Source organism: Protopterus annectens, chromosome 9.part0, assembly GCF_019279795.1.
Source record: "Protopterus annectens isolate FY-2018-M chromosome 9.part0, PAN1.0, whole genome shotgun sequence".
NCBI lineage: Eukaryota > Metazoa > Chordata > Ceratodontiformes > Protopteridae > Protopterus > Protopterus annectens.
Genome location: NC_056743.1, coordinates 1,191,135,844 through 1,191,160,630, shown reverse-complemented (window position 1 = coordinate 1,191,160,630; position 24,787 = coordinate 1,191,135,844). Strand labels below are relative to the sequence as shown.

Below are 24,787 nucleotides of genomic sequence, written 5' to 3'. Positions count from 1 at the left end.
CACTTCTGTGGCTCTGCTCAACAGTGGCACAGGAAAATAACTTTCTTGGGTGGCGTAAGCCAGGGAACCTTGTTGGCTAAGCTTACTTAGGCCCTTGGGCCAATAGCCTAGTACCTACCTATAAACCTATGAAAATGGACCACATAGGCTGATTGGCTAGGGGCTTTTGGTTAATTCCAAGAAAATGCCAGAAATGGACATTAGCTTTCTTCAATGAACCAAAATCATAGCTACAAAGATGTCAGGATATTAGTATGCAAAGTTTAACACTTACTGATTTACACTATAAGGATTTGTACGACATCATACCTCTGATAAGACAGAAAAAGGAATTACACATTGCTTCAGTTTGATTACATGCATTTGATTGCAAATAGTAATGGTAAACAGTAGCTATAGACACATGGCTATATGTGTACTTAAATTGGCTTTCATGTAAACTTGCATTATGCACTGTTTCTAAGGTACGTTGAACATATTTGCAACTAATCTCTTTAGTGTTTGCCTTCACCAGGGCTGCAGTAAGTAATGTCTACTAAGAAATTGTCTGCCTTCTTCAACAAAACGTATATACCTGTACTCCCAAATCAATTCAGGCATATATGAAAGGTAATTTGAGATATGAAACTGAAGGTGTTAGACAGGAATAAGCATTAAAAGTATCCATAGCTGATGAAGTCTTTGATATAAATCTGTCACCAACACTCGTGTGATCATGTCAGAGTCATCACCATGAACAAAGAAAAAAAAATGCCTGAGAAGATTGTGTAAAAATATCTTATTTTTCTGTATTAGAGACTTCCCTAGGATATCTAGTCCCTTTTTTCCTCAATGCAGTATTTTGTAAACACACATGTATATAAGGTGAAAGGATTTACCATATTAGACAAAGAAATAGTGAAGAAGAATATTAGAACCGTGGCAGTCTTCATGTTTAGGTGGTCTGCAGATTTCAATGTAGTTTAGAAAAGCAAAACTGGACAACTTCCTCGTCCCGCAGCAGTTTCACAAACCAGGGATATTGCTGTCTATGAGAAACAAAATACTGAATTTTAATGGAAAGATAAACAGTAAGCAGGTCTATGGACTATGGACTGTAAACAAAACAAAACAAACAACGAGAATGTGCAAGCTGCCCATGTGATATATCTCTCCACAACACCAGTTATTTGTACTTGGGGTTATCTCCCATTAAGTCGACTACTAAATCTCAAACATTTCTGGCATATTATCTCAACATTTACATTTGCTTTGCTAGATGTCAACAAAAATCACTGAATTGCAACAAAGGAACTTGGTGTCTGAGGATACGAGTTTGTGGATTTTTTTACCTACTTATATGCATAACTATATGGTCTGTGGGCCTTGAAAACAAAAACAACTGAAAAGGCTTTAGTCAGGCAGAATAATTTGTTTCTGTTAAGTTTTCAAGACATAGGCAATTACAATCTTAAACAAGATATACCATTTCCAGCTGAGAAACCAATTGTAAAAACTGGGCCAAAAGGAGAACTTCAGTGAAAACTGGACACCTTGCCTTAACCAGGCTAGCAATAGAATTGCGAGTACAAGTAAGTAAAATGCAAGAGACTACCAAAAGTAAAATAGTCTGTCTCTGTTGAAACATTCTTACTAGACATGTTGCAAAAATATTTAAAAACAGAAAAACTGATCTCTTCCGGGAAAAGGTCCTATGTCTCAAATAACTATATCCCACTCAGTAACAAACACACTGAAAATGAAACAGTCTAGTACAGCCTTACATTTCTGAAAAAAAAAAACGCTGTAAAATCACAGCCATACAATGCTGAGAAAATAACCACTGTAAAAACAAAAGGTGGGAGGTTAATTCAGGACCCATCTAAGAACTTATTTATACATACCTCTCAATCACTTAGCACAAGAAATCTGGACAAAGAAAAATAATCGGGGGAGAAAGGCCCAAAAATAGGGATACCTTTTAAATATTGCTCTTATAAACTTATAAAGTTGCTAGAATAATACAGTTTGCATTACTGTGCATTTTCTGAAGGATATGAATTCTGAAACTCAAATGTCTGCCATTTTTTCAGTAATTTCAATCCTCAGTGATTTGCCAGAAAAAAACATAAATTGTATAAGGACCAGACCGAAATATGAGGCAAAAATTTGGACAGTTGAGAAGTATGCCTTTGCATTATGAAAGGATTTAACCTTGCTTAGATGGTTACCACTGCAACCCCTTGTTTATGGGATACCCTGGGCTTGGATCCAGGTAGGTGTTATGACCTCTGACTTGGTCGTGGAGCCAGTCTCTTAGTCAGATCACCACCTGCTTCACTTCATTGTGAACCAGGCAGGTGTGATGATCTCTAACTTGGTGGTGGAGCCAGTCTCTTAGTCAGATCACCATCTGCTTCACTCATTGTGAATGTTCCTCACTTGATGTCTCCCCAGCACAATTCCTGAACTTGTAGAATACAGGGAACTGACTACTGTAATAGTCTGTCAGCTTATCCCTGCCTTCCACCAGTTCATTTCTGTGTCTAGTGCAGAGAGCCAAGATGAGCTCCTTACAGACTGTAAGAAGGGTATGAGATTCTGTCTGGACCTGCCTTTACCACTTGATGTGCATCCTGTTCATTTGTTTTAATATCTTTGTTGAATTATCACTTGTGACAGGAAAACTTACATTTATATAAAAGTAATCAAACCATATTAACAAGTTCACATCTGCAAACATTTTGCATGACATATATTGTTCTATACAATGTAACCAATACAACACTGCATAAATTGTTCAATGCCTGCCTTCCCTTAAACCTCACTCCTCTTCCAAAACATTTTTCTGCATGTTTTGTTCCCACACTTTCAATTTTTCTCTGTGTAGTTTACTCTTATCCGTGTCTTAAAGATCCCACTTCCTGTTCTTTTTATCTCTGTTACAATATTCACTACTTCAAGTGTGGTTGTTTTAGGCTTTGATTTCCATTTTCTAGTAATTGCTTTCTTAGTAGTCAACAGAATTAAACTTAACGGTCTTACGATGTCTAAGCAATTCAGATGCTATATTCAAACTCAAAAAAATGTCTAGTTACACTCATTTGCTCGCCCAGTATTTCTAATAGAGTACTCTGTAGGGAATTTTTAAAGTTTGCCAACTCATTACACACCAAAACATATCTTCCCATTTACCTGTTTCTTCCCCATTATCCCTCCAACATTTGCCATCTACCTGAGGGAAAATTCTTTGGAGTCTGCTTGGGGTACAAAAGTACCTATAAAAACACTTCCAGGCAAAAATTCTAAATCTTCTAGATTTTGTTCTTTATTTGGGAGCAGAGCCAGATCATGATCAAATGGGGTTCTAGGCAGGGTAATGGATCAGGTCTGCCCCCATAGCAGACTCCTCCCAGCCATTCCAGTGTCCCTTTACTTGGCTAGATCTCCCCAGTTACCATAAACACTGTTCAGACCTGTCAGTGTGCACACTAGTTTCTTCTTCACTTCTACAATGATTAGAGATATTTAAAACTTTTATTTCAAATTTTACAGCACAAATACTGATAGCTGTTTGCTAAACAAAACAGTGCAGTCTCACAATGAAAACAAACTTGGCATCAATAGTAAACTTCTCTGCTCTTGAAACTCACATTCATTGAAACCCACATTCAAAGAAAATGCATCTGGCTAATGGCAGATTAAGTTTACCTTAGGGCTGTTTTCAAACCACAGGCCCTTGCACACATTTTAGGACCATGCATGCATGCATACATGCATGTTTTCTTTGATGCACCATCCTGATTGTTGTTCTTTCGGCTTTTCCCGGTTAGGGGTCGCCACAGCAGAACTCTGGTCCGCTAATGATTGGCAGTAGATTTTCATGAACACCAAGGTGCCAGCTCGACGTTCAACCTTCAACAAAGGCACATCCATTTACGCATGTCTTTCTAACACCCACCCAACTGTGGGGAGGACATGCAGACTCCACACAGAAGGCACTCTCTACACTCCAGCCGAGAATCGAACGGAGAACCTCTTGTTGTGAGACAACAATACTACCACTGCACCACCGCGGATGTATGCACCATCCTGATTGTATTAAATTATATTCCTTGTACAATATAGTACCACTTTATTAGAGTGTGTTTTAAATTTGTAGGCTTGAACACTTTCCAGTAAGCTAAGCAATTAAACAAAATGTATGACCCAATAATGACAAAACTACCAACTATAGAACATTTCAACCACAAAAGGCGACTCAAAACATCTGTCATTACAATCCAGCAAAAACAGTCAATTTTCACAATCTCTGCAGAAGTAAAAGTTATCTGAATAATTTCACATTAAAGAGATCTATAACTATTGAAGAGGTTGCTGTTGGCAAACAACTTTACATTTCAGTGTTTAATGTACAAACTTAGTGCCTGCTGTCCTTGAAGAATAAATTGCCCATGTTATACTTGAAAAAAAATGGCAAGCTGGTAATATGGCAATAGGAAATGACTGTCAAACCAGCAACATATTCATACTTACTAGACATTTCATCCAAAGGAGGACACACTCAGGAGTGCAGTAACCCTTGCACACACTTGTTAAAATATTTTTTTTCTTTCTGTTCAGTATCCTAGTGGGTAACAAAGTTTTTGTGATAATACAAGTTACATTTTTTGAAAATGTTTACACACTGCTGAGATACTTTATTCTGTTGTAAAACTGACTACTGTGTTGTCACTTCAGATCTATTTGGAAACAAAATACTTTTCCCATTTGTTTCTTACACATTTCACTTCAATGGTTATCCTGCTTTTGAGGCTTCCATATCTCTAATGGGGTGGAGTGTCAACTCTCAACTGACTTAAACTATTCATTTTTGACTGGCACCAGGGTTCTACTGTGTAGATTACCAAGAAGACTCCACATTTAACGACAAGATCACAGGAACATAGGAACAATACAAGACAAGTGATCATGGGGACTTTGAGATGCATAGCCATATATACCTTTTAGTAGATGCTCTTAAAAGTTGTTGCTGCACTTTTCAAGCACTTATTACTTGGATCACAAATTTGGATGTTTTTACCGTCTTCTTATGACTGAGTAACTTGGTTATAGGTTCATAGGTAAGGTTAACTGCCCTAGTTGGCCATTTTAAGCCTAGTCGCTTTGCTTTTTTGTGCTAGAAATAACCTGTCCAATTTGATTATAGATTGGCCTTACCTATCCCATGGACGATAATTATCATATTTTCAGTTTCTCATCCATCGCTATAAGTTGCACTTGAAAACTGGACAGGGATGAACTTTGTTTTATGTGGATGGGGAGTTTGCTCCACAGCAATGGTATCCTATGAGAAATATACCTGTCCCTCCAAACCATTCTGTTGATATTGCAGAAGAGGTTTAGATCCTAGACAGAGTGTTTCTGATGCCATTTGACTTGCTTATGTTCAGTAAATCTATCAGTAATGGGTCGGAGGATGCCTTGTATGCCAGACACAGGTCACGTCTTTACAGCATATTGAGTATAGTGGCGGGCCTTGAGTCAGTCCATGTAGGACATGTTGTTCAGGCCTTATATCCTTTTAGTAAGGCATTTCTGTGGGCATTATAGTTGTTGCATGTGTCTGGACAGATACGTGATAAAGAGAAGATTATATTGAATGGCTGGCATAATGAGGGCTGAGTAAAGGGGGGCAGTGAAATACCTGTATCTAGGTGCAATCCCTTTGTTTATAAGCTGTGCAATATAGAAGGCCATGTTTACAACAATAGACACATGTTGGTCAAAAGTTAGGTCACTGTTCACATAAATTCCCAAATCCCAAACAGCTGGGTCAACTGTTAGTGGTGTATTGCCAATGTGGTACTTCCCTGGGTGAGATGGCTTCCAAAGGATACAATAATGCATTTTTTGGCATTTAGTTTCAGTCCATTATTTTGATACCAGCTATTTGTTTGAGACAAACATTGCCGCAGGATGGCTAAGTCATTTGGGGATTCAATGACTGCTTCTAGCTTGCAGTCATCTCCAAACTTACTCAGTCAGAGCCCTTTGATATTTGGCTTTTACTTCAGAAAAGTAGATGCCAAATAAGAGAGGTCCCCCCACTGAATCCTGTTTTGATTATCTGCATCCTATCTATGAGCCAAATGGCAACCCAATGCATGACATGGGTTTTATCCCCAGTTTATTTAGCTTTTCTACTCTGCCTGAGTGGGGAATTGTGTTAAATATTTGGCCAGGTTGGGGTATGCGGTATGTACTATTTTGCTTTCATTCATTGCTTTTGCGACCTTTTTTAAAAAAAAGTCCACCAGGCTGATTAAGCATAATCTGCCCTTGATGAATCAAAACTGAGGCGGGTCTAGTGTTTGGAGGTTCCCTATGTCATGACTGGATTGATTAATTCCATGATAAGTCTCTCAATGGTTTTGCATATGAAGTTGATCAGCTTTATGGGTCTGTAATTGCCTGGGTCTGTGGAAGGACCTTTTATGCAGCAGAATGACTGTAACTGCTTTCCATTCAATTGGTACAAAACAAATATGGAGTCTGAGACTGAACGGTGTTGTTAGGGGTATGGCTAAATCGTACTTCATGTTATTTAAGATGCATCCAGGATATTGTCAGGACCCATCAATGCAGTATTTTTAGCTTGTGATATGTTTTAAAATACAATTTATCTTTGCTGTGTTCTTTTTTGGGGGCTATTCTGTTTTATATTACTGTTGTAGAATAAGGTGTTATGTCTATATTAATTTAATTTTTATATTCAACATTTAAGTAGCAATTGTGGCAGTGTTATTTACAATTGGCATCTTTTGCTCTCTTCTTGTTTTTTGCAAGACACCTGCTGCTGTTGAAATGGAGCAGGTTTGTGGCTGTTGTAATGGGAGTTGAAGACAGGACAATAAATTTGTTATGAGTTACTTATCTGATTTATAAGCATGACCGCTGAGTTAACTACTGTGTGCTGTAATATTAACAAGTTATTAAACCCAGTTAAAACAAAAAGATTATTACTTAAATTTTCAGCATGCTTACTCAGCAATAGTTTAACAGAAGGCCTGCAAAATAATCACTGGTAAACATGCAGTTTACTTTGCTAGTTATTCTGGGGCAACGTGTAGAAGTGTTGCTATTTTGCCCTCTAGAACCTTCTTTATGCATGTAGAGGAAGTTCTGGTGGATCCACAGTTGAGGTACATAGTTATAAAGGGCTTCTGGGTGATTTTTCAGGTCACTGTAGTATCTATATGCATTTCACCAAGGACTGACCAGCAATGTTTAAAATATATTACTCATCTTATCATTTTTCATCAGGGTTTGATAATCTTAACGGGACACTGAATCTTTATAGCTGGAGTGAGAAATGTGGACAGTGGTCTCAGATGACCGAGGTACTGTCTTATGGATTTTTTTTCTGCTTAATGAAGACCTGTAAACCTAGTTTATACAATTTGTTTACTGAAAGATAACACCAATTTATTTATTTTTTCATCCAGACAGGAAGAGTGGTCAAGGTTAAACTAAGCTTACATAAATGAGGATCGTCTTTACAGAATACCTGGACAATCTGCTGGCCCTTTCCTACTGTCAGACTATTCGGCAATCCAGCTGAGCATGTCCAGATCTCTTCACCCCTAATTCAGACAAACGCTGGTGGTTGCCAGTTTAAGGCTTCCTAATGAATTATGACATCACAGTTTTTCAACTCACAACTCATCAAAACTTTTAACAGACAATCCTGTCATGAGTGTAGAGGTGGAGGTGCAGCTGTGCCACCACACCTCAACTTATATAAACAAACAACTTTTAAAAACTCATAACTCTGATGAGTTATACACTGAAGGAAGATAGTTTGGATGTGATGAATTGAGTCTGGCAGCTTTGAAAGGTACATTGAGAATTTAGGAGGATAATAGGGAAAGATGATAATATTTGCTTTACCCAATTAATTCTCAACCCAACTAGGGTTGACAAACATTTTAATAAACAATCCATTCTTGACTGTGCCCTTACTAATACCATTCCACACTGTTATTACTCAGGTTGTCTTCCAGACAGGGCAGGCACAGTGGTGCAGGGGGTAACATTGTTGCCTCACAGGAAGAGGTTCTCTGGTTCAATTCTAGGCTGGGGTGCTTTCTGTGTGGAGCCTGCATGCCCTCCCTGTATTCACGTGGGTTTCCTACGGGTACTCCGGTTTCCTCCCACATTCCATAGACATGTATCTGGAGCATTTCTCCCTGGGCCTCCAATGAAAATACGCTCTTTTCCTAGTCAGACTTTCCCAGTCAACAAATGTTAAATGAAATGAAAAAAATGAAAAATTAAATGAGTGATCAGCTACTGACCTACCTACTAAAATGATACTCCTCTCCCTCTAGAGAAATCACATGCAAACTCATCACTAAATTCACTCCAGAAACCTTTACTACACTACTCTAACAAATCAACTGGCCCCCTAAAACATGTCCAACTTGCTCTAGCAGTTCACTATTTCAATGACAAATTCCTCACTATCTTAAATATGCTAGCTCCCCTTTGGAAAACACACATAAAAGCAAGATACACTCCCTGGCTTTCCTCTGACACCAAAAGGATCCTCAAAGAGAGCGACAGGGCATGGTATAATCACCAAATCTTAAAAACTCAACTACCCTTCAAAACTACCAGCAGCTTCATAATTTAGTAGAAAAACAAATCAAACATGACAAAATACAGCACTATACAACAATCCAAAATAGGCACTATAATAACCCCCAAAAATTCTGGGGTGCCATTAATCACCTCTTTAAACCCTGTCAAGCCACTACCCCCAGGTCCAAACAAAACAAACACCCCTGACAGCATTGTCACTCAATTCAGCAATCACTTTGTTAACTCTATACTATCACTAGTAAAAGACAACGACAATTCTCAGTTATTATTGCTCATAAATTTTGAAACAAATCCTGATTCCTTGAATATTCGGCCCATATAAACTCACTATATAAAAAACTCCTATCTGAACTTAAATGCTCTCCCACTGGTGCTGATCAACTATCCAATGAATACCTCAAACTTGCTGCAGGTGCTATTTACTACCTTATATCCATCCTTATATATCAGTCCATTACTGAGCAACATGTACCATCTCTTTGGAAAGTGTCCCATGTAATCACTCTCTTCATAAAAGGTGGTACCTCCTCAGACTTTTCTAACTATAGACCCATTGCCATCCTCTCCCCATTAGCTACAATACTGGAAAAATGTATTCACTCCTAACTCCTCAGTCATCTCCTGAAAAACAGCCTCTCATCCCCCACCCAACATGGTTTCCGACCTAAACATAGTACAACTGCCCTAATTAGTTTCATAAGTACAGTGAATCAACATAGGAACAATGAGTTACTTACCTCCTCTATATTTCTTGACTTATCAAAGGCCTTCGATACTGTCTCCCAGAAAAAACTTATCTACAAGCTAGCCTCCCTTAACCTCTCTCATTCAACCCTTTCTTGGTTCATTAGTTACTTCACTAACCACTAACAAGCAGTTAAATGCCAAAATGAACTATCTTCTTCTCTAAATACCTCTGTTGATGTACCCCAAGGTTCTACTCTTGGACCTGTTCTCTTCACCATATTTACAAATAGACTAAGTACAGCCACCCATCGTGCTTCATAGGCTCAATATGCGGATGACTCCTCCCTCATATGCTCTGCTCCATCCCTACCTGCTCTACCCAACAAAACCCAACAATTCTTCCTGAACATAGAATTCCTTAATTCTCAACTAATTCTTAACCCTTCTAAAACAAAACTAATGCTTTTCTTCAATAGCAAAATATCTATGGACGCCATGTCTTTCACCATTTATTCATCTAACAATACCCGTATCGAACCAGTAGATTATACAAAGGTACTAGGAGTCACCATACACAAGAACATTTAGCCCTAGTTATCAAGAAAGTGCACTTCTAACTTGTCTCCCTGTATAGAATAATGCCCTTTCTAACTGATTCCACCGGATATGCCATCTGTAAAAGTCACCTTCTATCCACTCTCTTATATGCCTCACCCATTTTCACTAATTTAAGAAAATGTGACTTAACCAAACTAGAATCCTGCTGCTACAAAGTAGCCAGATTTGCCTCCAACCAACATGCAAGAACTCATCACTGCAAGATACTACACAAACTCAACTGGTTGGAACTTCCCAACCTATTAACCTATAACAAACTAGTATTAACTCATTCTACTGTGTATCACCCTGATAACTGTCCATCTATCAGCAACCTAGTTCAGCCCTATTCCAGCAGCAGAACATTAAGGTCTTCTAATAAATTGCATTTGAAGGTCAACAAGTCAAATAACAGTTATGGGGATTCCCTATATTCATACAAAGTAGCCACAACTTAGAATGATGCACCTCAAAATATACTCAACACTAACAATACTTATAAATTCAAACAGCTGCTAAGGGAACACTTCAATAACACTTGGCTTTGCTCCTGCTGCGGACATGATTAACAATTCTAAGTCTACTTTTCACTTAGCTTTCTCCCCTTTATTCCTCATTTAGATTTCTCCTTCCCCTTTGCTCCTCCTTCTTCTCCTCCTGAGTTGCCTTTTCTATCTTTTATCTGCTAAGCAATAACATTTCTCACCCTTGGATTTCATTCAGTTTGTCCCAAACGTTTATTAATGTTTACTATATCTAAACTATTTTTTTAACCTTGACATTTTTTGTATTTAAATTTGCTTTAATTTCTACACATGTTGTATTTTGTGTTGTATACTTTATGTAGTCCCAAATTTTTTTCTGCACAATGATAACATTGTATTTGTGGAGCTTTTCTCCCTGGGCGTCTGCTGAAAATAGGTCATCTCAGGCTCAGTCGGACTTTCCTGGTAAACAAATGGAAATAAATAAATAAATGGGGTGCACCCTACATCACAAAAAAAGGGTATCATATTCAATGATGGGCTAGATCAGTTTAGAATATAGAGGAGCAAGAACTTCTTTATACTGGGGGAAATACGTTTTGTGATCAGCTGTGCCAGACAGAAGGATTTCCTGACCACTGATGCAGCATGATGATCAAAGGAGAAGGGGTTATCTATCCAGAGATAAAATAATAGTCACAGCAACATGCCATGGTCTTGTACATTATCGTGTAAAAACTACATCGATCATTATTAAATTCACATTTATTCACCATATCTGCTCCTTTGTAGACACAATGAGAAAAATACTAATGGCAGTTTGTGTCTTTCGGCTTTTCCCGGTTAGGGGTCGCCACAGCGGAACTCCGGTCCGCTAATGATTGGTAGTGGATTTTTATATACTGGGTTACCAGCTCTTATGCACAACCTTCAACGAAGGCATGCCCCATTCATGTATGCCTCCACACAGAAGACACTCTAGCTGAGAATCGAATGGGACAATGTCTTGCTATGAGGCAACAACGCTACCGCAGCACCACCACCGCAGTATTTCAGTTAATTAACTCATTTATCTTGATACTCCTGAAATGCAAGGGAAGAAGGACCAATGTGAGAAATGTTCACTCAGTCTAGTTGGAATACTGGCTTTTCTTTATTAGTCCCTTAGTTCAGACAATCAGAGTTCAAACAAAGGTTCACGAGTCAGATCACAAAAGGACAGGCTATTCTGAGGGAACACAGTACATTTGCACATACAGTGCTGACTTTTTCCTTTCAATAATCTGGGTCTTATACATTACATGTGGCTGTGTCTTCACTTCCATGTAGTCCAACAGATATGAATTTTTTTTTCAAATTGAACTTTTATTGAATTCCGTTGCATATACATTAGCCAAAAAGAGCAAAACAAAGAAAGAAATGTAGATTAACATGACTGTTCATCTAGGGGATAACATACAAAGACAATTTTTATCTACAATATATACAAAGTGCTGCTTTGGGATAAACCCCTGGACTAAAATAAGTGAAATATACTTAAATAATCAATTAGAAGCTTTAATTAAGCTAGAAAACACTGCCTATGATTACAATTCAGAAATTTAAATAAAACAAGATAAACATGAATTTTTATTCTGAGTCACACATCAAAAGGGCAAAGTGAGAAGGGAAGAGAAAGTTACAGAAACAGATGTAGGAATGGTTCTTAGTTTTAGCCAATCTCGGCACAAGAGATTTTTAATTATCAGATAAAAGTTCAAATAGAGTATTCCAGAACTTCTAAAAATAGGTGCGTTTCTTAGGACTTGTTATTAAAAGTTTTTGTGAAGTAATGTATTTGACCGCCATGGTCCTGAAGCCACTCCATGACATCTTAGTACAATCAAACCAATGTTTGGTAATATAGAATTTGTCTAGTAAACAGAGAGTTATTAGGATGTGAAATTTAAATTTCGAAGTGTTATTGTTTGAGATATGTAAACGTGCCATCTCCCATGAGAGGGTTGATTTGTGGTAACCCATTTTATCTAATTTCACCTTAAGGGAGCACCAAATGGTGTGGGAGTATCTACAAAACCATAATATATGTAGAATGTCAGCTTGATGGTAGGAGCAGCAGGGATATGCAGTTGAAATATTCGGGTTAAATTTGTCTAAGCGGCCTGGCGTGAAGTATAGATTGTTGGTGATCAAGAATTGAGTGCATGTAAGTTTCTTAAATGGGGAGAAAGAAAGAGTAGATTTAATGGCAGATAATTTCTGTTCTTCTGATATATTTGATCTTTGCTGGATCCAATAGTCAGGAAATAGCACTTTACTTTGGGGAAGTATTGAATTTATATACTTATAGGCTAGGGATAACATGCTCTTGTTAATGGTTAAAATTTCCATTAATTTAGAGACCTGGTTGAGATCTACTTCATTTATATTGAGAGCATAAGGCCGAGAGGCAATAAGTTCCCTAAATTTGCCAGAATTATATTTTTTAGATAGATTTAGGGTATCTCACAGTTTTGGGAGTGATGAGTCCCTATATTTATAGATATCCCATAGGGTATATTCTTTGATTTGAGGATAGTTGGACAAATTAATCATATTTCTATTCAACATGAGATTAGGGTTTAGATGAATAAGCTGTAATAGGAGAAGTGCTTTTTCCAATTTAATGGATTTAACGAGTTCATGAAAGGATTTTATTTTTTTCTTTAGGATATGGTGCAATTTTAATTTCTTAACTATTGGGTCTATAAAGGGAAGAGCTTTGGGGTTAAGGTTGTTGTTTAAGGCATGGTTAAACCACATATTAACCCAGAGGAGGGACCGCGTTTGATCGTTTGGTTTGTGATTAGCAATTTTAATTAGTCTATTAGCATGTAAAATTCTGTAATAAATTTGTAGGTCTGGCATACCAAGACCCCCTTTATCTTTTGGAAGTGTAAGTCTTAGGTAGGACACCCTGACTGATTTTTGGGTACCATAAGAATTTTGCAAATGCTTTGTGAATTTTCAAGAAGAATAGATTGGGAATGCAGGAAAGAGATGCATGGAAGAGATAAAGAATATTTGGGAGGATATTCATTTTAATAATGGGGGTTTTAGAAAGCATAGGGAGTTTCAACTGTTGCCATCTGGACATGTCTTGGGAGCAACAGATATGAATTTACATTTGCAAGCTCCTGAAATGTCATTTGTTTGGAAAATTGTTATCATATCAAGCAGCAAATAATTACATTTTGCTCCTTGTGTTTGTTCACTGCTCTTCCCTTTCATAGGTTCATAGGTTCATAGGTAGGTACTGGGCTATCTGCCCAAGGGCATTTATAAGCCTGTCCAGAGTGTGTCGGCTTTCTCCACCCCATTAATTAATTAACTGTGCCTCTGTCAAGAAGAGCCAATGAAGTGATCCCAGGGGTGTATTTTCTGTTACCCATCCACTCGTCAAGGCTTCTCTTGAAGAGTGTTAGTGAGGGGCTCTGCCTAATGTAGTTAGGAATTTTGTTCCAAAGCATGGGGAGTCTCTGTAACAGGAATCTATCCCTCCAGCATGTTCTATTTATTGTTATGGCGAGGTTTAGCTCACTAGACTGAGTGGCTTGCAGTGACTTGGATTTCTTTAGGTGGAGCATGTCCATCAATTCTGAGTTGGATATGGCTTTGTAAGTCAGGCAGAGATCACCTCTGAGTAAGCAATATGTCACTGAGTACAGCTGGAGTTTTTCCAGTCGGGCTGCATAGGATATATGTTTGAGACCAGTAATCCTCTTGGTGAGGTACTTTTGGGGTCTTTCCAGCTGTTGGAAGTGTCTTGTGAGGTACATCCCAAACGGGGCATTGTACTCTATGATGGGTCTGATGAGTGATGAGTAGAGGGGCACTATAACCTCTGTATTTCTAGATGCAAACCCTTCAGTAATTAGATGAGCTACATAGAAGGATTTCCTAACTACTTTGGCAATATGATTGTCAAAGGAGAGATTACTATCTACCTGGGTCCCCAGATCTCTTATTACTGCTTCTGCATTAAGGGGGCTGCCACCTATGTGGTAATTCATGGATGTTTTGTTTTTCCCAAATGGGATGACTATGCATTTTTTGGCATTTAGCTTGAGACCATGACTTTGACACCAGGTGTCCATCTCAGTAAGGCCCTTTTGGAGAATGTCTGTGTCAGCCGGTGAGTCAATTATGGCTCCCAGTTTGCACTGATCGGCGAACTCGGTTAGCCATTGTCCTCCTGTGTTTGCCTGTACTTCTGAGAAGTATATGCTGAACAGTAGGGGTCCCAGGACCGAGCCTTGTGGGACACCACTTGTGACTGGGTTAGAGTCGGACCTGGAGCCCGCTATTCTTACCGTGTGAGTTCTGTCTGTAAGCCAGTTGGCAACCCATCTCATGACGTAGGGGTTTATGTTCAGGCTGGTGAGTTTTTCTATAATTCCCAAGTGGGGAATGGTGTCAAAAGCCTTGGCGAGGTCAAGGCAGGCTGTGTGAACTGCTTTTCCCTCATCTATGGCCTTGGTGACTGTCTCAAAGAAGTCAACCAGGTTTAGTAGGCATGATTTGCCCTTAACAAAGCTGAACTGGGTCGGGTCAAGTGTTTGGAGGTTCCCAATGTCTTTGTTAATGAGTTCCATGATGATGGCTCCATAGCCTTGCAGACCAGACTAGTCAGGTTTATGGGGTGATAGTTACCAGGGTCAGTTGTGGCCCCTCCTTTGTGGAGCGGAATAACCATTGCTGTGTACCATTCTATGGGCACGTAGCCTGTGGAGAGGTTGAGGATGAACAGTGTGTTTAGGTGGGGGGGTTAGTTTGTTCTGTAGTTCATGCAAGATGCAGCCTGGGACACCATCTGGCCCCACTGATGCTGTGCTTTTGGCTTTTGAAAGGGCTGTTTTCTCCTGTGCGTCTGTGATTTCTGGGACACTACACTTTTCTGGTATTGTTGTGGGCCCTTTTGGGTGTGAGAGGGGGGTAAAGTATGCACTGAATCTATCTGCCATGATGTTGGCAATATCAGTGGGTTCAGTATATTTTGTGCTATTTTGCACTAGCTCAGAGCATATCTGCGAGTTGCCACTTAGATTCTTGACATAGCTAAAGAAGGCTTTGTGGTTATCTTTCAAATCCTTGGCTATTTTTCTTTCGAAGTTAGCCTTAGAGGATTTTATGAGGGACATTAGTTTCTTACTGATACTGATCAGGGATGTCTTTCCTTCTTGGGATTTGCTTTTTTTCTGAACTAATTTCCTCCTTCTATTGTATAGCCTGTTTATGGTAAGGGTCCACCAGAGTGGTTTCCTTCTCTTAGGGGAGTGAGTCTTGGTTTTGCTAGGGATGGCATGATCCATGCATCCTTGTAGGTGCTCATAGAGTGCATTTGTAAAGGTTTATGCATCTTGGGCAGCGTTATCCCTTAGCGTGGAGGCTGTGAAACTTACCACCTCTGTCTTAAGTAAGGTGAAGTTTGCTTTAGAAAAGTTTTTTACTGTGGATTCCTTAGTTGGGGTTGGTGGTGGGGTGTGGACATACAGAGTGATTAGTTTATGGTCTGATCTAACCAGTGATGGGTTGACCTCTGGTGTGGAACACCTGTCGCCCATGTTGGTGATGACCAGGTCCATTATGTTTTCACCTCTGGTAGGGGAGGTTACCAGCTGATCCAGGGCATTTGAGTTGATAAAGTCCAGGAAGCGCTGGACCTGGGAGTTTGTACCTGAGTAGTTTTCCCAGTTAACAGTAGGGTAAATGAAATCACCCAATATCGGGGTGTTCGGTAGGATCTTCATGTTTTCCAGTGTCTCCACAAAGGTAGAGTGGTGGTCCTGAGTCATGGAGGGTGATCTGTAGCAGGTCATAATTTGCATTGCAGATTTGCCTGATGTTAGTTGCACATGGATGATCTCAGAGGTATCATGCTGCGCTACTAACCTGGAGGTGTAGGCAGACTTGAAGAGTATGGATACAAGCCCCTCCTTTTGTGTTTCTGTCCATGTTCTGTGGCCGAAATGTGTGGTATGAGTTGTAGCCTAGTAGTGCTGGGGTGCTCTGTGGAGCCTTGAACCAGGTTTCAGTTACTGCACAGATGTTGATGTTCTCCATACTGAGGAGTGCTTCGAGCGCATGCATTTTGAGATTTAAACTCTTGGTGTTGAGTAGCATAACTCTCATTTTTTTATTTGTGCTGTTTACGGAGGTGGGTTTGACTTTTGAGCCTTGCCTAAAAAGGCACTATGGGGGCAGCAAGAGCCTTGGCGAGTATTTGAAAGCCTAGGGGTGACAGGTGCAAGCCGTCTCTTGTGAAGCAACGAGGCCTGTCGAGCATGTCGTCCCAGGCTGACAGACACTGGATCCCCTTTGAATAACACCAGAAGCTTAGCCAATTGTTGAAATTGATCATTTTTTCTTTATACTGCGGTATCATTCTTGGTGAGGGCAGGATGCTATTCAGGGTCAGGGTAATACCCACCTGGACTACATGATCAGAGAGCTCTTCAATGTCTCTTTTCATGTAGTCCAGGGAGGTACGTCTAAGATCATTCACACCAATATGAACAATGACAGAGTCATATTTGTACTTGTTCTGGAGTGACCTGTGTGCTTGTGTTATGTGGCAGATTCTGGCTCCTGACAGGCAGCTGACAGTAACCTTCTCCTTGTCCAGTCTAGTGAGTGGGACATCAGTGTGCCTGACTATAGAGTCACCTTTTTCTTTCTGGAGAAGCACTGCTAAATCTTTGTTATCTTTAACACACCAGAGAGCACTACTAAATATTTACACCATCTTCTCAGACACCTCACCTGTATCACACAAAGAATTTTAATTTTGCACATGGTGTAATTTGCAAATGAGGTATGCATTCATTGGGTCACTGCTTTAACTCCCAACCAAATACAACATTTCCTCAGGTTCTTTGATCTCAGAATTATTACATTTAGTTGTGAGAAGAGGAGAGTGCAGCCACTCAAATGGGGGGCATCAGTAATACATTATCCCCCAGTAACAAACTCCTGCTTACAGACAAATAATAAACAAACTCAAAAACAAATTCTGTTCCACTGTCAGAGCTTTACTTTATTAGGTTAAGCGCTTTCGTTTCTTAATTTGAAACTTCATCAGATGCGCTTAACCTAAAAAAGTTAAAGTAAAGCTCTGCCAGTGAAACAGAATTTGTTTTTGAATTCATTATCCCTAACTAGTAGAGTTTCATTTTGTTGCAACAATGGAATATTTGAGCATTCTTTGTTGGCATCCAGTCCTGATTTCCTTGAAATGTGTTTCTATGGTGTTTGTTTTGCATTGTCTCCATTCAACTTAGCAGCCCAGCTCTGAGATTAAGAAAGAAATGGTCAGTTACTCATGTTTCCCCAGATCCTAAACACGACAGTATCTGAGCCCATGAATCCTGTAATAAATGGCTTCCAGTCATTATAGAATGATGGAAGAAACCATTAGGACTGGGGCTAGAAGTAGGATGTAATCAAAGTGGGAACGAGTAAAATGTAGGGCAACATCAGAACAAGCATTTATTTAATGAGAATGAGCAAAATGATTCTAATAAAAATGGGATGCTGCATTCTGTTTGACTGTCTTAAGTAATCTGTCTAACTAGGAAAGCCAGGAATTCAATTAAGGCTGAATATGATATATAAATGAGGAACCACACATGCTTTGTGTCTTATCTCCAAACACTAGTAACTAAGGAGTGAATGACTAGAAACCAGAGAACTCTTTTGGCAATTAAAAACTAATGTCAAACCTCCCCTTGGGTTAAATGAAGCTTCTTCTTTGACTTGTGTATTAAAAATGAAGTCAATGGTGACTTAAGATAAAAACAATCTTTATAATTGTATATTCTCTATATTTTTTTATACTTTTACATTTTTATATAGGTTCATAGGTGTGTACTAGGCTTATGGCCCTGGAGCCTTTACAAGCCGACTCCATAGAGGTACCCTAGCATCGTGCCACCTGATGTTAGTTCCCAGTGCCTCTATCAAGTAGAGCCACTGCAGTGATCTCTGAGGTGAACTTTCAATTTCCCATCCACTCATCAAGATTTCTAATGAAGAGGGCTAGTGAGGTGCTCTGCTTGACATGTATGGGAAGTCTATTCCAGAGCATGGGCAGTCTCTGGGTTATGAATCTGTCCTCCAACATGTTCTGTTGATTGTGGTAATGAGGTTGAGGTCTCTGGAAGGTGTGGTGCGGAGGGATTGGTATTTCTTTAGATGTAGCATTTCTAACAGAGCTGGGTCAGACATGGCTTTGTAAGTCAAGCAGAGATCGCCTCTTAGCAGATAATATGAGACAGAGAATAGCTGGAGTTTTTTGAGTCTGTCCATGTAGGACATATATTTAAGGCCTAGGATCCTCTTTGTAAGGTATTTTTGCGGCCTTTCCAGCTGTTGCTTGTGTCTAGTGAGGTACATGCCAAATGGGGCATTATATTCGATGACTGGCCTAATGAGGGAGGAGTACAGAGAGATGATGACCTCTTTCTTCCTGGATGCAAAACCCTTGGTAATGAGATGTGCCACATAGAAGGACTTTTTGACCACAGTGGCAATGTGGTGGTCGAAGCAGAGGTTGCTGTCAACCTTTGTCTTCAGTGTTCAGTGGGCTCTCATTGATGTGGTAATTAATGGGAACTGAGTGATGACGCATTTTTTGGCATTAGGCTTAAGGCCATGGTTTTGACACCAGTCATTGGTCTCAGTGAGGCCTTTCTGTAGGATGTCTACATCACTTGGGGAGTTAATACTGGCTCCCAGCTTGCAGTCATCAGCAAACTTAGTCAGCCAGAGTCCCTCCATGTTGACCTGGACTTCTGAGAAGTACATGACAAACAGTAGAGGACCCAGGACTGATTCCTGTGGGATTCCACTCATGACTGGTTGACAGTATGACTTGGAGTTTGCTACTTTAATGCTGTGGGTTCTATCTGTGAGCCAATTTGATATAGGGGTTGATGCCTAGTTTGGTGAGTTTATCAATAATTCCTGAGTGGGGAATGGTATCAAAGGCCTTGGCCAGATTGAGGTAGGCTATATGAACTGCCTTGCCCTCATCCACAGCTCTGGTGACTGAATCAAAGAAGTTAACCAGGTTGAGCAGGCATGATCTACCTTTCACAAAACCAAACTGCATGGGATCTAGAGTTTGGAGATTCACTGTATCCTTGTTAATTAGGTCCATGATGATGCCCTCCATAGCCTTACATATCAGACTTGTCAGGCTAATAGGGTGATAATTCCCTGGGTCTGTATTCACTCCTCCTTTATGGAGAGGGATGACTGTAGCAGTGCGCCATTCAGTAGGGACAAAGCCGGAGGTCAGGCTGTGCTTGAACAGGGCACACAGATGTTTTGCCAGTTCACTTTGTAGTTCATGTAGAGCACATCCAGGGATATTGTTGGGTCCCATGGAAGCTGTATTCTTGGCCTTGGACAATGCAGCTTTAACCTGTGCTGCAGTAATGCTGGGTGCCTGGCATTCCTCCAGTATTGTGATTGTTCCTTTGGGGGAGACAGGGGTAAAGTTGACACTGAATCTGTCGGCCAGTATGTTAGCAATATCTGTTGGCTCAGTATAGGAGGTACCATTGTGCAGTAATTCAGAGCAAACCTGGGTATTGCCATGGAGATTCTTGATATAACTATAGAAGGCTTTGTGGTTGCTTTTAGTGTCTGCCACAATTCTGCCTTCATAGCTGGCTTTACAGGTTTTGATGAGGGATCTCAACTTTTGTTGAGGCTAATAAGGGAGTTTTTCCAGTCTTGGGACTTCACTTTTTTCTGCAACAGTTTCTTCCTTCTGTTGTAGAGTTTATTAATGGCAGGGGACCACCAGATTGGCTTCCTTTTTTTGAAGGAGAGCATCTTGGTTCTGTTGGGTATGACTAGTTCCATGCATTTATGTACGTGTTTATACATTGTATCGTTGTATGATTCGGCAGTCATACATCTATTTTCCATTTACATGGGTGCCTTAAAGTTAGCCACCTCTGTTTATAGGAGCCCAAAGTCACATTTGGAGAAGTTTTTCATGGTGGTTACCTTTGCGGGGGGTGCGGGTGAGATGTGGATTTCCATAGTGATTAGTTTGTGATCGGATCTAACCTGGGAGGAATTAACTATTGGTGTAGAGCAAGAGCAATAACCAGGTCAAGGATGTTGCTTCCTGTATATGTTTACTGTCTAGAATATTAGAATAGAAGATTTTATGTGCATGTTACAGTAAATAAGTGTTTGTTATATTTAGTAGTCACAGTATATTTGTGTTGTTTTTATGTGCTATCCTCAAAGAAGGTCCTTGCTCTTTAAATATGAAAAATGAGTACTTGGAGAATCTACAACTGTTTTGAAGTCCTGTTCATATAAGGGATGAAAACACTTAACAGTGAGTTTATTAGTTTCTTTTAATAAATTAAATGTGGAGTGAGCAGTTTTTGCTCCTGTGTTTATTTTATGAGAGTGGCATGGTGCAGTCCCCTGAAGCAGTTTTATATGCTATATAAATGCTTGATAAACAACATCAGTCAAGGGTGGTGCTTAACAACTCCCACCGCCAGCTAAAACCAGGAGCTCAACTGACTTTAATAACACCTAGAAGTTGGCACTTAGACATTCAAACTCTAACTTTATGTACGTAACTTTGACTATTAATGTTTCATCACAGCCAATGCTAGAAATAGGTAGCAAAGGAATGTAGTGAAAGCAAGATTTAGCATAAAAATGGTCGGTATTGAGTGAGTCTGAGAAAATTTAATTATTTGGGAGCACAGGCACCAAAAGAAAATGCAAAGAGTAGCCTCTTCATATTTACCCAGTATCTGGTAAATGATTATCTGGGCTACTATGCACACAGGTATATCCATCATAGCCTTGACTACACATCTTTATTGCTGCTGTGACCTCTCAGTTTTCATGTAACTACTAAACCAGTAATTCTGTTCTAGCCACTTCTGATTCTGTATTACTTTTTCTCATTTCTTCAGCTGATTGGCTCTTCTACAGCTAATCATGTTTTTTTTGGGGGGAGAAGAAAACCCATTCTCATATTCGGCACAGACAGGCAGCACTAGTTAATATCATTTCATCATTAAGATATATGAGCTGCAAATGTAAAAAAATGTACTCAGATCCCACTAAAATAAAATGTGTGGACATAAAGAAGTAACAGCATTCTTGTATTGCTGGAAATGCCAAAATAGTCTTAGTTCATTATGTACTTACTAGATAAAAAAATGACCAAAAATACTTTCTGGATATCTCTACGTTGCATTCTCTTGTTGTACATTCTTTGTATTTTAATAAGGACTCACATTCCATTTTTATTTTTCTCTCTCTCTCCCCTATCATCTATGACCTCTAGTTAATACAGGTTAAATGATAACAGCCATTGTTTGTTGAACCTTTGATCATGCAAACATATGCCACTAGATTGTGAAGCAATTTTTCTGCTTTATACCAGTTACTGTCCTCTTAACTAGGTATTTTTCCCCCATCCATCCTCTGTCATGCTGTCCGAACACACCCTACTCTACTTTAAATCCGCCCACACTTGGGCATAAGCTCACTTCTCTCAACGCTACATTTATCTGCTAACATGAGATAACGCCTTCTGAATATTCCTATTTATAAATCTAGAGAGTGATCTTCACCTTTCAGACATCCACAGAAACATCCAAAATTAATTGCTAATGCCACATCTGCCTTTTCCTTCACTCTGGGTATATGTGGCATTTCTGTACATGGCCTTCTCTATCATATTTTTATTTTTCCATGTCAGATATAAGCCTGATGAATGCAGAAAGCAAGTATTGTCTCCTTTCACATGCTAACAAAACCCTTGCTGATACCATCACTATTTTGAATGGCACTCTAAACTTATTATTGTTTATTAAGATTTTTTTTAATTCTTAAGTAAAGTGTTATGAAAATTCAGAGTAACAATGAGGTTGTGATTTGTTTTCTCAGCAATAAGTAAGTAGATACCATTGAAATGAAACTGATTACTGCTAGATTCCTTAAATTCAGAGGTATTTGTTTACTCCAGCCTCAAGTTGTACTGTTTCTCACTAAGATCTTACACTGTTGTAAATTCCCCACAGCACAGTGCAGACACAGATGATTACCCCTTGCAGCAGAAAAAAAAACACAAATTAAGCTTTGTATGCCTATTTTTGTCTTCTCATTTTGACCACTGTCCAACACAACTGTGGAGAGACAGACAGCAAGTGACTGGTGACAGACCTTTTACAGACCTTAAGCTACAAAAGCTAGTAGGTGTGGGATTCTGACCCACTGAATGTTGAAGCTTTAAACAGATCCTTAAAGAGTAGAACCCTAGCCAAAATGCCTACTACAGTACAGAACTCACAGAGGAGAAGCCATGCAACTACAGATTCTGCAGACGGACTTATATTTACAGTGGAGTCTGCAAGCAACCAAAACTCAGCAATTTTTTTTTATTCTCATTGCAGTTTTAGTAAGGCCCTTGTACATCCACAACCTCTGTGCTCTTACAAGCTACATATTGACCACTGAGAAACAAAAGCTAGGGAATCAATTTGTTTCTGGGAAATATTTTTCCATTGGGGTTCAAGAGGTGTAAAAGACCCATTTCACAAATGTGCCACTGTGTAGAGCTTTATTGGTAAGGTTTGCAAAACGGCAGTGTGACAGTGACCAGTTCTTCTGTACAGCACAAAAATCTGGGCAGTGAGGGCACAGGAGATGAGAAGCCTGAGGTGGTGGCGATTAAGTGGTTGAGATGGGTAATAGGATGCACAATGTGAGACAGATGAATAAACGAGGACAAGAGCAGATGGCAACCGCAGGGCAGATAAGGTCAAAGAGAACAGACTACAGTGGTTTGGTCACATCTGGGAAAGCAGAAGACAATTTGGTAAAGATTTAGGAAAAATTGGAATAAGCCAAGAGGAGGTAAGGATGTCCAGCCAAGAAATAGATGGATTATGTGACTAAAGACTGTGACAGTCAGGCATGACTGTTGAAAAAGGTAGGATGGCAGTTCCGAGTTGAGAAATGTGGTGATAGTTAACACGACACCCCAATCCCATGTAGAAATACTAATGGGGGGCTTGATAAGGATGATGATGATGATGATGACAATGACTGTCTTATACAGCATGGTTGAGTATTTAAATTAAGCAGGTACTGCTAACTTTCCTATGCAGTTCCTTCACACACTCTCTCACACACACATGACACATGCACACACACACACACACACACACACACACACACACACACACACACACACACACACACACACACACACACACACACACACACACACACACACGCACACACACGAACACATGCACACACATGCGCACACACACACACACACACACACACACGCGCGCACACATGCCCACATGCACGCGCGCACACACACACACACACACACACACACACACACACACACACACACACACACACACACACACAAAACAAATACATACTTCTATCGATCAAGATGTAAATATAGATAGATAGATATAGATGCAAAGAGATACAGATATATTTGTGTATGCATAATGTGTGTGCATGTTTGTTTACGTGTGTGCAGTGCGTGCACACGCATGTTTATATATGTATATGCATGTACGTGTACAATTTTAGAGTTTAGGTCTGCTGTTGGGTGTCATTCTTAGATTGCAACAAATAAGCATTTATCAACGTATCACAGTATCTATACATTAGTCATTCAAACACATGCATATATGTCAGAACCTGATAATATATTTGTTAATAGCATTTACAGTTTTTCGTTTGTAAGTATTTTGGTAGTCAACACCTCATTTTAATTAATTTATCAATAGTTAAAATATCTGGTTGTTGCAGACGCGACCAAAAACGGTCGAACTAGTACAAATAATTAGTTTAGGTATCACTGTATTGGGCCTTTAACCTTCATTTTTCTGTCTGCCTTTCTGCTTATGTACACTTTAACTGCATGCCAAAAACAAAAGGAAAATGCTAGTCTGCTTTGCAAGGCATAACACAGTAAAACAACGCCTTACCTCTTACTTGAAATGTCCAGTATCAGTGCTGTTCCAAGTAACATCTGATTTTAACAAGACAGTGCTAGTTGGTGGTGCAGTGCTGGGAAGGGGAGGTGTGACCTTTTGTCATTGGCTGTCTAGGCCCAAGCAGAAAGGACATTTAGTTAAGATTTAAAAGTTATTGATTAGAGGTAGTGAGTTTCCTGTAAATCACCCTTGGATCTGAGCTTAAAAAAATAAATCCAAAGATCTGTATAATCATGGGGCCAACAACACCACTGCTCTTTCTCTTTACTGGCAACAACAAAATGCTTTCATATATGTATACTGAAG

The 24,787-nt window shown here is 39.5% G+C and overlaps 1 protein-coding gene across 1 annotated transcript in view; it reads right to left on the bottom strand.

The window, feature by feature from the left end:
• Window positions 1-24,572, bottom strand: part of SERPING1 (serpin family G member 1) — a 373,810-nt gene extending 349,238 nt beyond the window's left edge. Inside the window, exons 1-2 of the mRNA XM_044084098.1 lie at window positions 24,473-24,572; window positions 879-1,028 (exon numbers count right to left, since the gene is read on the bottom strand). Of these exons, the coding sequence (XP_043940033.1) occupies window positions 879-932 (54 nt within the window). The 5' untranslated portion in view covers window positions 933-1,028; window positions 24,473-24,572. The remainder of the gene's footprint in view (window positions 1-878; window positions 1,029-24,472) is intronic.
• Window positions 24,573-24,787: the final 215 nt, after the last annotated feature.